A 17,864-nucleotide genomic window follows, 5' to 3' on the forward strand; every position below is an offset into this window, starting at 1 on the left:
TGAAAAGTTAATGTTATCTGATAGATTTTTATTTGTTGTTACTTATATGAAATAAGTTTTCCCTTGGAGTATGTCTTAGAGGATGTGTTCAAAAAATTGGCACTTATTGGCAGACTGAAAAGGGAGGCCAAAGAGTAGATGTACATGGTGAACATCTTCATGCCTATAGAGATGGTTTCTTGAGACCTAGGTTTGAAGCAGATTGGATTAACAGGGCGGTATGGGGAAACTTGCAAAGCTGATACCCATGCTGCTGAATATTGACTCTATGGTCAAAGAGAAGACTTCAGTTCTCAGTGTTTAGATTTTCATTAAGACTATGTCTTCACTTAAGGTTGTATGTAGTGTACAGACACTGAATGCCCCCTATCACAGGTATAAATATCAGTGTAGATGGTAAGGCACTTCTTAGGTGAGTAAAGAAATGCCAGAACTTTAGAATATATATATCCTATGTACATGCCCAAGCAGTGCTTCCCCTGTCTTATCCTGTTGCCGGAATCTTTTACTGTTGCATGTAACTACGTACTGCATTGTGGATGCAGATTGCTTTTCACTGCGATGTGTAGGTACACATACCCTACACACTGTCACAAGTATAGACCAGGCCTAAAGGTACTGGAATGAAAAAGGGGAATTTTCAAAATGTTCAGCACTGATCTTCCTCTTCATTCATTGAGGTCAATGGCAGTTTACTGTTTATAACAGTGGGAACAGTTACCCAGTGTCAGCTGCATTGGAGAAATCCAAGACAATGCTGTGTAAAATTGAAATATAAAAGCAGAAATAGATTCAGCAGTTTGAACATTATCTGGGACATAATTCCACAGCAATGATTCTTAATCAAGAAGGTGGAAATAGTAGTCTTTATCAGCCTGTATTACCTGGTTTTTGCAGAATTCTTTGACAAATGTCAAAACTTCATCATTTCCCCTTTGCTGTATATAGTACTTACTAACCATCATTACAGCAAAATTCAGGTGTACACATGTTGTCATAGTCATAGAATTCATAGATATTTAGGTCAGAAGGGACCATTATGATCATCTAGTCTGACCTCCTGCACAACGCAGGCCACAGAATTTCACCCACCACGCCTGCAAAAAACCTCACATCTATATCTGTGCTTTGAAGTCCTTAAATCGTAGTTTAAAGACTTCAAGGAGCAGAGAATCCTCCAGCAAGTGACCCGTGCCCCATGCTACAGAAGAAGGCGAAAAACCTCCAGGGCCTCTTCCAATCTGCCCTGGAGGAAAATTCCTTCCCGACCCCAAATATGGCGATCAGCTAAACCCTGAGTATATGGGCAAGATCCATCAGCCAGATACTACAGAAAATTCTTTCCTAGGTAACTCAGATCCCACCCCATCTAATAGCCCATCACAGGCCATTGGGCCTATTTACCATGAATATTTAATTACCAAAACCATGTTATCCCATCATACCATCTCTTCCATAAACTTATCGAGTTTAATCTTAAAGCCGGATAGATCTTTTGCCCCCCACTGCTTCCCTTGGAAGGCTATTCCAAAACTTCACTCCTCTGATGGTTAGAATCCTTCGTCTAATTTCTAGTCTAAATTTCCTGGTGGCCAGTTTATATCCATTTGTTCTTGTGTCCACATTGGTACTGAGCTTAAATAATTCCTCTCCCTCTCCGGTGTTTATCCCTCTGATATATTTATAAAGAGCAATCATATCTCCCCTCAACCTTCTTTTAGTTAGGCTAAACAAGCCAAGCTCCTTGAGTCTCCTTTCATAAGACAAGTTTTCCATTACTCGGATCATCCTAATAGCCCTTCTCTGTACCTGTTCCAGTTTGAATTAATCCTTCTTAAACATGGGAGACCAGAACTGCACACAGTATTCCAAGTGAGGTCTCACCAGTGCCTTGTAAAACGGTACTAAAACCTCCTTATCCCTACTGGAAATACCTCTCCTAATGCATCCCAAAACCGCATTAGCTTTTATCACAGCCATATCACATTGGCGGCTCATAGCCATCCTATGATCAACCAATACTCCAAGGCCCTTTTCCTCCTCCGTTACTTCTAATTGATGCATCCCTAGCTTATAACTAAAATTCTTGTTATTAATCCCTAAATGCATAACCTTACACTTCTCACTATTAAATTTCATCCTATTACTATTACTCCAGTTTACAAGGTCATCCAGATCCTCCTGTAGGGTATCCCTGTCCTTCTCTAAATTGGCAATACCTCCCAACTTTGTATCATCCGCAAACTTTATTAGCACACTCTCACCTTTTGTGCGGAGGTCAGTAATAAAAAGATTAAATAAGATTGGTCCCAAAACCGATCGTTGAGGAACTCCACTGGTAACCTCCCTCCAGCCTGACAGTTCACCTTTCAGTAGGACCCGTTGTAGTCTCCCCTTTAACCAATTCCTTATCCACCTTTCAATTTTCCTATTGATCCCCATCTTATCCAATTTAACTAATAATTCCCCATGTGGCACGGTATCAAATGCCTTACTAAAATCTAGGTAAATTAGATCCACTGCGTTTCCTTTGTCTAAAAAATCTGTTACTTTCTCAAAGAAGGAGATCAGGTTGGTTTGGCACGATCTACCTTTTGTAAACCCATGTTGCATTTTGTCCCATTTACCACTGACTTCAGTGTCCTTAACTACCTTCTCCTTCAAATTTTTTCCCAAGACCTTGCATACTACAGATGTCAAACTAACAGGCCTATAATTACCCAGATCACTTTTTTTCCCTTTCTTAAAAATAGGAACTATGTTAGCAATTCTCCAATCATACGGTACAACTCTTGAGTTTACAGTTTCATTAAAAATTCTTGCTAATGGGCTTGCAATTTCATGTGCCAATTCCTTTAATATTCTTGGATGAAGATTATCTGGACCCTCCGATTTAGTCCCATTAAGCTGTTTGAGTTTCGCTTCTACCTCAAATATGGTAATGTCTACCTCCATATCCTCATTCCCATTTGTCACGCTACCATTATCCCTAAGATCCTCTTTAGTCTTATTAAAGACTGAGGCAAAGTATTTGTTTAGATATTGGGCCATGCCTAGATTATCTTTGACCTCCACTCCATCCTCGGTGTTTAGCGGTCCCACTTCTTCTTTCTTTGTTTTCTTCTTATTTATATGACTATAGAACCTTTTACTATTGGTTTTAATTCCCTTTGCAATGTCCAACTCTACTTGACTTTTAGCCTGTCTCACTTTATCCCTACATATTCTGACCTCAATAAGGTAGCTTTCCTTGCTGATCCCTCCCTTCTTCCACTCCCTGTATGCTTTCTGCTTTTTCTTAATCATCTCCCTGAGATGCTTGCTCATCCAGCTTGGTCTACAACTCCTGCCTATGAATTTTTTCCCCTTTCTTGGGATGCAGGCTTCCAATAGCTTCTGCAGCTTTGATATAAAATAATCCCAGGCCTCCTCTACCTTTAGATCCATAAATTCTTCAGTCCAATCCACTTCCCTAACTAATTTCCTTAATTTGTGAAAGTCAGCCCTTTTGAAATCAAAAACCCTAGTTGCAGATTTATTTTTGTTAATCCTTCCGTTCAGTTTGAACTGAATTAGCTCATGATCACTTGAGCCAAGATTATCCCCTACAACCATTTCTTCTATGAGGTCCTCACTACTCACCAAAACCAAATCTAAAATATCCCCTCTAGTCGGTTCAGCAACTACTTGATGAAGGAATCCATCAGCTATCGCATCTAGGAAAATCTGAGCCCTATTATTATTACTTGTGGCACCTTAGAGAATAAATTGGTTAGTCTCTAAGGTGCCACAAGTACTCCTTTTCTTTTTGCGAATACAGACTAACACGGCTGTTACTCTGAAACCTGTCATTATTATTACTAGCACTCGTGCTCCAGTCTATATCTGGGAAGTTAAAGTCTCCCATGATCACACAGTTTCCATTAGTATTTACTGTATTAAAAACATTAAAAAGGGCTCTATCCATATCCAAATTAGATCCCGGTGGTCTATAGCACACCCCAAGCACTATCCCAGGGGAGGCTCTAATAGTTTTCTTCCCCAATGTAATTTTTGCCCAGACGGACTCAGTCATATCCATTTCATCGCTTCTTATTTCTTTACATTCTATCTCATCATTGATATACAATGCTACTCCACCACCTTTACCTTTATTTCGGTCTTTCCTAAACAGCAGATACCCTGCAATACCTGTAGTCCAGTCATGACGACTATTCCACCATGTTTCCGTTATACCTATAATATCTGGTTTCACTTCCTGCACCAGTAGCTCTAGTTCCTCCATTTTGTTCCCTAGGCGCCTCGCATTAGTGTACAAACATCTTAATTTTTGCTATTTGGCCTCACTCACATTCTGTATCCTATTAGGCAGGGTCATTTTACTGGCAGTATAACCTATTAGACTTGTATCTACACTGCCCTTCCTCCTACCCACAGCTGTATCCTCTCTTACTTCGTTTTCTTTCCTCTCAGTGCTAAATTCTGGCGTGGAGATTACTTGGACATCTCCCAACCATCTCCCCCAAATTCCTAGTTTAAAGCTCTCTTAATCAGTTGTGCCAGCCTCCATCCTAGAAGTCTATTTCCTTCCCTACTCAGATGAAGTCCATCCTGAGAGAACTGTCCTCTATCCATGAATGCCTCCCAGTGGCCATACATCCCAAAGCCCTCCTTATAGCACCACTGCCTAAGCCATCTGTTGATAGTCATAATCTTGTCACACCTTTGTTGCCCTTCTCTAGGAACAGGCAGAATCCCACTAAAGATCACCTGAGCCTCAATTTCCTTAAGCATCTTCCCAGCCTAGCATAGTCTCCCTTAATACTTTCCAGTGAGAATCTAGCTGTATCATTTGTTCCCACATGAAGGATAATTAGGGGATTCTTTCCTGCTCCCTTTAGAATCCTTTTCAACCTCAGGTCTACATCCCGTATCTTAGCACCTGGAAGACAGCACACCCTCCTATTCTCTGGATCAGCTCTGGTTACATGCCTATCTATTCTACTCAGTAAAGAATCCCCAACCACATAGACCTGCCTTTTCCTGTTGACTGTGCTATTCTCCAGTCTATCCCCGTTCCCTCTGGCTGCAAGTTCTTTCCATTCCTATTCTCCCTTGTAATCCTCTTTAACCCATCCTGTATCCTCCTGGGGCTCATATTTGGTGTAATCTCCATTAACTCTTCCCCTTTTCCTATAGGACTAGCTGCTCTTCTCTTCTTCTTGCCCTTCCACCTTCAGTGACTACCTGCTGAGCCCCTTCTTCATTTTCCAACTCTGCAGACCTATTCTTGAGCTCTATTTCTCCTTCACTAGCCTGTCTTTTCATCACCATTTTGGTCAAAGGCTGCAGCCTAATTTCTCAGTTGGAGCCCCCTACATTAATTTCATTACAGTCACATTTGAAGGTGCACTTTGTTTCTTTGCTATTGAACTGCCAGTGCAAATACTAGCATGCGGGTGGCTAACCAACTGACTTGCTGCTGTTATCTTTCTGATGATACATTGCTTCTTCTAAAAGTTGAATTGTTTCCATCTTGCCGGGGAACTCTCTTAAGCAAACACTGACATCTCTGCAAAATTGCTGAATAAGAATTTAATTAAAGACAAAATACAGGCCAAGATTTTTATTTGCCTGGATTGCCTCGATGTAAGATGCTGCAAAAAGACCAATGCCACATGTGACCAATTGCACTAGAACTATTCCTATCTACTTATCCTTATGTGAAAACATAACTTTATTCATTTCCTTAAAAGTAACATATTTAGACTAAACACCTCTGGTCTAATACTCAGTACCCAGTGGCATGCCCCTTAAGCTCAGGGCTGTCCGGACATATATTGAAAAATACAATAATATAAGATGAATAAACTTACATCAAAGCAGCAGCACTCATCCCTTCCACTCACTTTACCATGTGTAAATCCAACCCACCTCTTTACATGCATTGCCACTACATAAAAACCCTAATCTCAACAGACTCAGCCTTCCGACTATGCCGGGTCAAATAGATTAATTTAGCAGCGTTCTTGGAAGGCAAGTAAATTTGGACCATGGAGGGAGAAGCACATGCCTCCTTTAAAGAAAAAAGCTTCTATGAATATTGTTCTTCCAATGCCTCCTTTTTTTTAAAGGGGATCCAGCCACAATTGTGGCAGCATAGCACAGGGAGAGGTGTGGTACTGCAGGCAGGCAAGACCCACGACATCTTTGGCTTTTTAAACTCTACCAAAATACAAATTCAGCCAGTGCAAGCCGCAGAGCACTGTTAACATATGCTGCCTTTGAGAGCCACCATTTAATTAGCGAGCAGTTGCATACTGCATCATGTTAATTTTCCATGTATATTTAAGGTATATGCCCGGGAAGAGATCTCTTAAGAGCATTAGACTATAGACATAAAAAATAATAGGTCTCTGCCCTAAGGAACCTTGAGTCTAAGGCCTGAAACCTGTAACCACATATCCATAACGCAATGGGACTACTTGCGTCATAGAGTAACCCATTAAACATATGTATTTGCAGAATCGGGGCTTTAATGAACTAATAAACCAACTACTCATCTTTCCCTGGGCTTCTGGAGAGAAATAAGCTATTTGTTTGCTATGGATTTTTTTCTGGTGGCTATTTTTCTGAATTAAGAAAAATAAATAATATGACACAATATGTATTGTAGCTTTTCGTTTGTGTAATGGTTGCCCAGAGCATAGGTTGGGACACCTACTGAGACTTATGTAAATCAAAGCTAAAGGTTTTCACCTTGAACATACAAAGCAGAGTCTGATGTAGGAATTGTTTCTTGGATAGGCCTTAAGCCATGAAAATAGCTAAAACAATGTTTCACCTCTCAGGAGCAAGGAGGGGAAGTAACACCAGAGTACCTGGAAAGGTTGTACGTCTTCTCCCTCATGTGGAGTGTTGGAGCATTGCTGGAATTGGAAGACCGATGCAAAATGGAGCACTGGCTTCGTAATCATAAAAAAATAAAGCTTGATCTTCCCCATATCTCAGAAGGAAGTGAAGATACCATGTTTGACTACTATGTGGAAACTGATGGTTAGTAACCCACTAGCATATACCAGATAACATTTGAAGAGACATGATCTTGAAAGAGTATATTTTATATTATTAATTAATTAATAGAGAAGGCACTTCAGGTTGTATACTTTCCCATGTTCCTTGACAGTTTTTGTTTTAAAATCATGCTTTACTACTGGTTTTAATAAAGTTTCCCTCTGTTGCTGTGAGATACCAAAACAAGGGCAACTGACTACACAAGGAAACAGGGACTTTGTATCACAAAATGCTGTCAAATGAGCAAAGGTAAGCAAGCTGGTCACTTGTAACAACAGGTCATGTGGTCCTTCCCATGTGGTTTTTAAGAATACTCCTTGTTGATTGCTGATCCTCATAGAGGGTGGGTTTTGCCTGCAGGGCCCACTGCCCCGGACAGGGTAAGGGAACTTCATAGGTAACAATCCACTTGTACTACTAGTTGGAGAATGGGATACAGGCAAATTCTTTGTTTCTTTGAAGTATTAATCTATTCTGTTCTGACAAGGTAAATGGATGCACTGGAGTACTCGTGTTGAAGAGTATGTGTACCCCACTAACAGCATTCCAGAGTATGGTTCCATCTTGGTGCCAAATGTTGACAACGTGAGGACAGACTTCCTTATTGAAACAATTGCTGGGCAGGGCAAGGTATCATTCTTGTTTGTGTGTGTCAATGATGTGGTCTGCATGGGCGGTGGGAGAGTTAAATTATAAATGGCAACAAAATGGTAGATGAAATTCAATGTTGATAAATGCAAAGTAATGCGCATTGGAAAACATAATCCCAACTATACATATAAAATGATGGGGTCTAAATTAGCTATTACCACTCAAGAAAGAGATCTTGGAGTCATTGTGGATTGTTCTCTGAAAACATCCACTCAATGTGCAGCAGCAGTCAAAAAAGCGAACAGAATGTTGGGAACTATTAAGAAAGGGATAGATAATAAGACAGAAAATATCATATTGCCTGTATATAAATCCATGGTACGCTCATATCCTGAATACTGTGTGTAGATGTGGTCACCCCATCTCAAAAAAGATATATTGGAATTGGAAAAGGTTCAGAAAAGGGCAACAAAAATGATTAGGGGTATGGAACGGTTTCTATATGAGGAGAGATTAATAAGACTGGGATTTTTCTGTTTGGAAAAGAGACGACTAATGGAGGATCTGATTGAGCTCTATAAAATCATGACTGGTGTGGAGAAAGTAAATAAGGAAGTGCTATTTACTCCTTCCCATAATACAAGAACTAGGGGTCACCAAATGAAATTAATAGGCAGCAGGTTTAAAACAAAAGGAAGTATTTCTTCACACAATGCACAGTCAAGCTGTGGAACTCCTTGCCAGAGGATGTTGTGAATGCCAAGACTATAACAGGGTTTAAAAAAGAACTAGATAAATTCATGGAGAATAAGTCCATCAATGGCTATTAGCCAGGATGGGCAGCGATGGTGTCCCTAGCCTCTGTTTCCAGAAGTTGGGAATGGGTGACAAGGAATGGATCACTTGATGATTACCTGTTCTGTTCATTCCCTCTGGGGCACCTGGCATTGGCCACCGTTGGAAGACAGGATAGTGAATTAGATGGACCTTTGGTCTGACCCAGTATGGCCGTTCTTATGTTCTTAAATAAAATGACCTCACCGCCCATTAAGTAGTGGGGGCCATTGCCTGGCTTGCAGAGAAAGGTGCGTGGGCCCTTTAGAGACTAGAGTACCAGAGTGATTTGCTGCGGTAGCTTGACCAGGTTAGTGTCCCATCCCCACACCAGGTGACTGGAAGAGAGGAAGAACTATTTAGGTCCACGCTGGGGCACGAAAAACCCTCTTTTACCTGGACCAGGTGGAGCAGCACCCACCCTCTCATGCATGGAAGTAGTTAAATGCCAGGCTTTGTCATGATCCATGGTGGGCATTGCATCAGTCACTCCTTTCTCAGGGGGCTGGAAAAGATGTTTTCCCTCACTGCCAGATTGGCCAAGGCAAGATGGTTGTTTTTTTTCCACCTTCCTGACAGAGGGTTGCATGGCTTACTTGGGGCAAATATGGAACAGAAGTTATGCTATGATTTGCAACTTATTGTGTAAGTATGGGGCTGATATGCTGTGCAGGTACTTTGCAGGGAAGGGATAACATGATCAGATAAAATGGATTAGTAAAGGATTTAAAGGAAGTATTCTTTAAAGGAGCAGAAACAGGGATTTGGGGCTCCTATGACTGATATGGCAGAGAGCCAACGAACCCTCCTTTATAGCATGCCTTAACCCTCATTTGAGGGAGGAGGGTCCAAGCAGTGGGTTGGCTAGGGACTAGGATGGGTAACTCCTGCCCCCAGGTATGTGTAAATGATTATTAAACTACCTGTACTTACACTTTTTTATCTGACGGGTACTTCCAGACATTTAGGAATAAGATTGCAGCCTAATTAAACCACATCCAGTGTCTCTTGTCCTCCTTCCAGCACAGCAGGACAATGTGGAACTATAGTTGAAAATGTGAGGATCCCCTGTTGTATGGTGGAAACTAATGACCCTTTTGCATACAAGTATTATAGAATATCAGAGTTGGAAGGGACCTCAGGGGGTCATCTAGTCCAACCTCCTGCTCAAAGCAGGACCAATCCCCAATTTTTGCCCAACATACTGTTAGAGTTAATACACCTTGAATTGTTTAGTGCTAAAGCAGCCCACTGCTTCCAGCTTGCCAATTTTTTTCTCATTGAAAGTTACATTTTTATTTCTTTGTTTCATTCCTGACCAGGATAGATACAGAGGTTGATGAGACTTTGCTGGCACACTTGGCTTTTGCACCTCTGGGCTCATTTGAATTCTCTCCTTGTCTAGGCTGTGCTACTAATTGGCGAGCAAGGAACTGCTAAAACTGTCATTATCAAAGGATTCATGTCAAAGTATAATCCCGAAAATCACATGGCCAAGAGTCTGAACTTCTCATCTGCAACTACCCCATTAATGTTCCAGGTACAGTAATCACTCTACTTCTAATAAGATGACTGAGTTCATATCTTTATTTGTACACTGAGAATTTGCCAGAAAGATCACATTAAAAGAAGGCTTTCTCTAATTACAAAGATACAAACAAACAAAAGCACCAGTCTGCTCCAAGGGCTTCAGTCAAAATGGCCTTTCTACAGGGATGTAACTTGCTTCTCTCACAATATGCCTTTTGAAAATTGTCCATCAATTTCAGCAAATCCTCAGGAACCACATCTCTTCCAGTCATTCCAGTGGTTATTTGGTTACTCTCATGTTTTTGACATGTTATACTTCCCTCATCAAATTCTCAATGTTTCTTGATGTCTGGAAATATGCCAGTTCACACTAACTGGCTGAAGTGGTCATTCATTTTTATTGGATTGTCATTAAAACCTTGTGTAAAAGACTAAAGACTTTACAAAATGTAGTCTACACTAATGGTTGTAAGTTGGGTTTATTTCATAATTGAGTTAAATCTTTCATGGAGGTGATATTTCACACAGTTATCTATGATCACAATAGTTCAAATTTAGTTTATTACACCACTCCATGAAAAAAAGGGGATAATTCTCCAAATGGGTTGCATGCACTACATTGGCAGTTATGGTTTTTAAAGGCAATTTGTGTCCAATTTGTATAGCAACCTATTACCTCACTTTGTAACCCAGTGTTCCATTTACCAATTCTACAAAGCTAGTGGCATTTCTTAGTGGAAATCTCCTCAAAACAGTCTGAAGAGTACCCATGTATGCCTTTGCTATTGAAGAGTTTATGCTACTAAGTGTGTACATTTAAAAAGCATAAACTATCCTTTGATGGAGAGGAACTGTACAGCTTTAGGTAATAAAGGTTTTTCTTACAGCGTTCAATAGAGAGTTATGTGGACAAACGCATGGGAACGACATATGGTCCTCCTGCAGGCAAGAAGATGACTGTCTTCATTGATGATGTGAATATGCCTGTAATCAATGAGTGGGGAGATCAGGTTAGTTAAGTATTGAAATTTGTCTTAATGCTGATCTGTTGTTTTTATGTCTCCTTATGACACAGGTGACATGGCTCCCCACTCTGTCAGGTTATTGAGGTATTTGAAATGCATGCGATTATTTTCCTCTGAGCTCCCTCCTCTAGATATTACCAGAGGAAAGGGCGATCCAATCCCACCTATTTCTGGTAATTTATAAATGTTGTTTTCTTCATGGCAGAAGAAAATGTAGTGTTTTTTAAGACTAAGAAAATCTGTCTCTTAGTTATGTTTATCGGGTGCTCATAAATAATTTTGCATGCCATTTTGCATCCAGGGAAATATTCTTCTAATCCTATTGGGCTCTTTCTAGGTCACCAATGAGATAGTTCGCCAGCTGATGGAACAGAATGGGTTCTATAACCTGGGGAAACCGGGGGAGTTTACCAACATCGTTGATATCCAGTTCTTGGCAGCCATGATCCACCCTGGTGGAGGTCGCAATGACATCCCGCAGAGACTAAAGAGACATTTTTCCATATTCAACTGTACTCTGCCTTCCAATTCTTCCATTGACAAGATCTTTGGTAAAATGAAGACTCGCTTTGCAAAGTATTGATTGAGACAGTTAGAACTGGGGTGCCAAATTTTGTTCCCCCCCCGTACTTTAAAGGGAAATCTTAAGATTGAAAATCTTAATTTTTTTTTGCATGTGGGGTGGAAGCTAAAAACAAACAAACACAAAACCAAATCTCTGCCTTAGACTAAGATACAAAATTTACTCCTGCGGGAATTCTGCACCAAAAAATTAAATTCTGTGCACAATATTTTAAAATTCTGTAAATTTTATTTTGTCAAAATAACACTACATAATTATGCTGGTTTCAATTATTTTGGTAATTTATTTCAAAATACCTGTCAGCAAGGATGTCTGTAACAATACAGACACACAGAAAAATTCCCCCAGGAGTAGAGAGTTAAAGAAACCCCTACAACAACCTAGTTCTTTCTTCTCTGCCTCTTCCCCCCAGAGCTCAGCTGGGGAGCCAGACACTTACCACCCCCCAGAGACCAGCTGTGGGCCCCCCCCAGCCCAGACACTCACACCCTCTAACCCCCAGACCCCAGCTGCAGTTCTCCACCCCAGCCCAGACACTCTCAGACCCTACCCTCCTATAGCCCAGGGATCCAGAGGGAGAAACAGCCTGATGCGGGGTCCCAGGCTTGCACAGAGTTTCCTGAGTGCCCCCTCCCTCCTTCAGGGAATGCTGGGAACTGCAGCTGCTGGGAACCCTCCAGTTTCTTCCCCCTCCTCACAGCCTTGCCTTCTATTTCTCAGCTGGGCTCTGCAAGATCCAGCGGCCCCTAGTGGTGGCCAACATCTCTTCAGCCAATTTCTATTGGCGGAGGGGGAAAGGAAATTCTGCGTGCCCAACATTAATTTCCGCAAAATTCTGCATTGTGCAGTGATGCAGAATTCCCCCAGGAGTAAACTGTGGGTAACATCACCACAAAGTCAAAATGGTGTTCTTTTTCAAATGGACTTTCTGAGGTAAAATTTGACCCAAAACTAAGGCCTTGAACAAGTATCATTTTTTACAAAACCCAAGGGAGTAGAGAGGTTTCCATGATTTAACCCCCTAACATTTTCAGTGGAAACTATATTTTTCTTGTTGAAAAATCCAAATCGAGTCTCTGCTCAGGTTTGACTTGGAATGTTTCAACTCAACATGAAGTTCACCAATTGATTTATAAACTCAAGAAAATAGTCTTACAGTGGGACATCTAGATCCAAGATTCTGAGACTGGCACCAAAGTTGTCCCTGGAAAATCTGCACACTCAACAGTTACATATGAAAATATAGGATTTCTGTCCACATTTGCTGCATGTGCAGGTGCTACATGTTTACATTGCTGCACACATCTGCAAAAATTTTGCAAAAATAACTTTGACCTTGACTTAAAATAATTGGTGTCTGGTCCTTAACCTATTGCTCCCAATGCAGCACAAGAGGTACATTTTATAGCTTAGCTAGGCTGCAGCATTTTGGTTTATTTCAGGGGACATGAGGTGAAGGTGCAAAGAGTACTGCTGTCTTACATGTACAGGTTGTCTGTGCCTGGAGTTATTCAGGAATAGCTGTTCCAGAATAGTTCCATGTGTAGACAAGCCTTATTTTAGTAACTGCCCTTTAAACCATCAATTTTGCTTTCCCCAGGTGTGATTGGAGTAGGGCATTATTGTAGTCAGCGGGGCTTCTCAGAAGAGGTGAGAAGATCAGTAGCCAAATTGGTGCCACTGACACGCAGGTTATGGCAAATGACCAAGATCAAAATGCTACCCACTCCAGCCAAGTTCCATTATGTTTTCAATCTACGAGATCTCTCAAGGATTTGGCAGGGGATGCTAAATACCGTATCGGAAGTAATCAGTGAACCTAATGTAAGTAACATACAGATTTCTTTCATGGAGTTAGCATATTAAGTAGCAATGGGATGAAGACTATAACTGATTCTCTTGGTGGTTCAGTATACAGTAGGAAGCCTCTGTCTCTACTTGTTATCACTTTTCTTATTAAATTGTAAGATCTTCAGTGGTTTTGTTCTGTGTTTGTACTCTGCCTAGGACAGTGGGGTCCTGTTCCATATCTGGGACTCCAAGGTGCTTCCTCAATACAAATAATAAATAATAAGCATCAGTGATGAAACAATTCTGACTTAGCAAAATGGCTAAGATGCCAAAGGATTTTGTGGACATTCAATGTAGCAAAAGAACAAAAACCAGTTTGGTCCACTGTCTGCATCAGTTTTATGGTCTGTTATACTTACTGATAAATGTTAGCTTATTTCAATTTTTAAAATTCTGGAGAAAATCAAGCTTTTAAAAATATTCAATTTTATAAACACACATAGCAGCAAGCTATTCAGTGTCTTAATGACAAATAATTTTGTTCTTAAGGTATAGGATGCCTTGAGGTTTTCAAACCATGTGACTGGCTGAAAGCTGATTTTTGGCTTAGAGCTATAAGGGTATGTCTAGACTTCAGTCTGAGGTGTAATTGCAGCATGGATGGACATACCCATGCTAGCTTTACCTGTACTAGCACAGCTAAACATAGTAGTGGAGACACAGCAGCACAAGCATCTGCATGGGATAGCAATGCCTGCATATACCTGGGATCCCCAATATGCTTGTCCAGCCCCATCTGAAGGCTGTGCTACCCTTTTATTTCTAGCTGTGCTAGTGTGCATAGAACGAACACAGGTATGTCTACCCATGCTGCAATCACGCCCAAGATTGCAGCGCAGACACATCTTAAATGGAAGAGGGAATAACACTTCAGACTGTAACAAGTCTTTCTGCTGTTTCATTACTGTACGACCCACATTCCATGTGAAAAATAAGATACTTGATGTAAATATTTCCCTCTTAATTTTCTTTAATACTGAAATATAAAGTTGAGTCTTCAATGCAGTGGCTATCCCTCCGCAGATGAATCATTATCCAAGCATCTCTACTGATGGTACTGCCAGAAGTAGCATATAAAAGTGTGGCTCCATCTTATGAATGGACAGTTATGATTTGAGAGTGGGAAATATATCTGTTAGCAAACTGGGTAGTCAGCTATTGAATTTGCATGTAAAATATGCTTGAAATTCATAAAGTCTGGTTTTGGCAATGCAATAATTGGACACATAATTATGTAGTTTGGGAGGCTAGACTGAGGTTTCATCTAATACTTTGTCCTGAATGTGCAGTGTCTTTCTTTTTTTTTTTTTTTTTGTAAACTGGACATACATGTAAGCTGAGATGCAGCTGAATCAAAGTCTGACAAAGAATACTATTTCAGCTTCCCTAGTAAGGAGTAAAGCATTACTTTGTATTGTCTAGAGGTAATGCGATGCTGTACGGAGAAACAGTGACAAAACTCTAACCTTGCTGAGATATGGCTGTGAAGAGCACAAGTGCCTCTGTTACAAACTTAATCAATTGAGATGTTTGTTTTGTGAACAGGTGTTGATAAAGTTGTGGAAGCATGAATGTAAGTGTGTTATTGCTGATCGTTTCACAACCCCAGCAGATGTAGATTGGTTTGATACAGCTTTGGCAAAATTGGTTGAGGAGGAGTTCGGTGAAGAGAAAAAGGCTTTAGTGGATTCGGAAACTGATGCTTACTTTGTTGACTTCCTAAGGGATGCACCTGAAGCAACAGGTAACTACAGAAACTTGACGCAAGAAGAGATAATGGTGTTCTGTGATAAATTACCAATGGATGTGGAGAGGGAAAGATACAGTAAATGCTTATGTAGAAAATACACAAGAATGCATATTATAAACACCCTTCAATGCCCAGCCAGCTCTTCTGGTTTGTTCACAGGGCCGTGGTCCCAACTCTTGTCTGTCCTTTTTGTGGTAGCTAATGTTGCCAGCTAGGGTAGGTCCTTGGGCTCATGGGAGCACAAGGACTGCATTTATACCCAGCTCCTGTGTAGGGATAGAAGTGGAGAGCAGATAATTTGTATAATGGCTGGGCACAATCTGGCACATGGGATCTTTTGCAACCATAATGCTATAATGGTGCAATCCAGAAGGATGTTCTGTAACATGAGTCCAGTATATAGTAAGCACAGATGATTGCAGTAGTTGAACTAAAACTGTATAAATAGTTATTACACTTACTAACCTGCCCCGGCCCCCAACTAGTGCACAAAAAAGCCCAATTTTGACTAATCCATTAATGTCAGGTAAATGTAATTTTCCTGCAACCATTACTGATGTTTTCTTGTTACATTACTAGTGACTCCTATTAAATTGTCCTTTTTCACTTGTTGCATAGTCTCTTACATCTTTCAAATCAAAATAATGTTTTACATCTTATTTGCACAATAATTATTTTGGTATCTGTATTATTTATAAAATACCTATTTTCTTTCACTTGCTTTTGTTCATTTTTTCTCTTGCAAAAAAAGTTATGCATAATGAAGCCGTATTTATTTAGTCCTATTTTATAAGGAAGCTAAATTGCTTTACAGTGCAATCGAAGTAGCTCAAAAATGGGCGAATGATACAATTTTGTATTCTGTTTCACTGTGTTGTATGAATTGCTTTGGTTTTAGGGAAAGCCATTATTAAACTATTTTGAGGTCAGTCAGCTACTCCCCTCCTCATAAATGATGAATACATGGAGGTACTAGAATAAACCATGAAATGCTCTGAACCAGTGCTGGAAAACAGAGAATCATAAATGATATGGCAGGTGAGAGCAATAAGTAAGAAATGTGCAGAGAAATGTATGAAAAGAGTAGAAAATATAGACCCTGATTTAGGAAAGTGCTCAAACATGTGGTTAAATATTTTGTTGAATTGGGATCACAAAACAGATGAAGAATGAGCAAGAAAGAAAAACAAAATATGTAGTAGAGTACAAGAGAGAGATTTTGATTTGTACATTTTACCTATTAATTATGATAGTGCCTGATGGCCAACCAAGAATGGGGCTTCATTTTGCTAGGCATTTTGTGGTAGACAGTCCTTGCCCTGACACTTGTTTTTGCATTAGCATACATTGTATGCATGCTGAAAACTTGTACTTCTTTGAGTGCTGGTGCCCGTGTGTATTACATTGTGGGTACGCATGCGCATGGAGTCAGAGAATTCTTGAAAGCCATGTCTGTTGGGTCATGCATGCGCTGTTGCTGTCCTCCAATTGAGGAGATAAAGGGCAGAGCGGACCGACCGCCTCTCTAGTTCCTTCTTATCACCACATGGCCTGGGTTGGAACCTCCAGTGTCTGGAGTTTCATCTTCCTTTAGTTTTGGATCTGTACATACATATGTATATATTTTATAAATTGGAGAAGGCACGAGTCATCCTCATTGCCCCCACCTGGCCCAGACGGTTCTTGTTCCTGAGTCTTCTACACATGTCTTGGTCAACGATCAGCATTCAGTCCTTTTCCAATCTCATGACCCAAGGGAAAGACAGAATCAAGCATCCCAGCCCCCAAGCACTCCATCTCAGGGTGAGGTGTTTGGATGGGTGTCAACTCTCGAAAGTTCATGCTCTGAAGCTGTGCAAAGCATCCTTACTAACAGTAGAAAAGATTCCACTAGAAAATTTTACTTAGTCAAGTGGAAGTGTTTCCTTGTCTGGGCACAACAAAAACCCATGAGTTGTGGGTATTCCCCTTATTCTGGACAATCTTCTTTCTCTCAGAACAGCTGGGGTCCACCTGGCACCAATGAATGTGTACCACCCACCTTCTCATGGTTATTTAATTTTTGCTCATTTACTGACTACCAGATTCTGCAAAGGTCTAATCAGAGCCTTTCTGTCAGTAAGGAAATCTGCTCCTCAGTGGGACTTAAACCTTATTCTTTTTGTGCTCTCTTAACCTCCTTTTGAACCACTAGCCCCATGTTCCATTTCTCTTCTGTCCATGAAGGTTACATTCCTGATAGCCATCAACTCAGTCAGGAGGGTGAGCAAGCTTAGAGCATTGATGGTTGATCTGCCTGACACCATATGCCATAGAGACAAGGTGTCATTGTGTTTACATCCTAAGTTCACCCACAAAGTAGTTTCAGAGTTTCACTTGCACCAGTCACTTCACTTGTGTGTTTTTCCGAAACCACACACATCGGAAGAAGAGAGGAGACTTCATTCCCTCAACATGTGATGAGCCTTAACCTTTTACCTGCAAAAGATAAAGCCAATCAGAAAAACTCCAAGACTGTTTATTGCTGTAGCAGAAAGAATTCAAGGTCAAGCTGTATCCTCTCAGAGGATCTGTAAATTGATCTCAGGTTGTAGCTATCTCTGCTATCAGCTGTCTAATTGTCCTC

General features: G+C 40.6%; 1 protein-coding gene across 6 annotated transcripts in view; it reads left to right on the forward strand.

Annotated features, from left to right (window-relative positions):
* DNAH5 (dynein axonemal heavy chain 5) overlaps positions 1-17,864 on the forward strand; it is a 307,171-nt gene that overhangs the window by 188,775 nt on the left and 100,532 nt on the right. For all 6 annotated transcript variants that reach the window (XM_073332323.2, XM_078851640.1, XM_078851639.1 and 3 more), the window contains 7 exons: positions 6,852-7,056; positions 7,562-7,704; positions 9,905-10,039; positions 10,917-11,039; positions 11,392-11,605; positions 13,238-13,461; positions 15,034-15,232. In XM_073332323.2, coding sequence (XP_073188424.2) covers positions 6,852-7,056; positions 7,562-7,704; positions 9,905-10,039; positions 10,917-11,039; positions 11,392-11,605; positions 13,238-13,461; positions 15,034-15,232 — 1,243 coding nt within the window. The remainder of the gene's footprint in view (positions 1-6,851; positions 7,057-7,561; positions 7,705-9,904; positions 10,040-10,916; positions 11,040-11,391; positions 11,606-13,237; positions 13,462-15,033; positions 15,233-17,864) is intronic.

This window comes from Lepidochelys kempii, chromosome 2, assembly GCF_965140285.1.
Source record: "Lepidochelys kempii isolate rLepKem1 chromosome 2, rLepKem1.hap1, whole genome shotgun sequence".
NCBI lineage: Eukaryota > Metazoa > Chordata > Testudines > Cheloniidae > Lepidochelys > Lepidochelys kempii.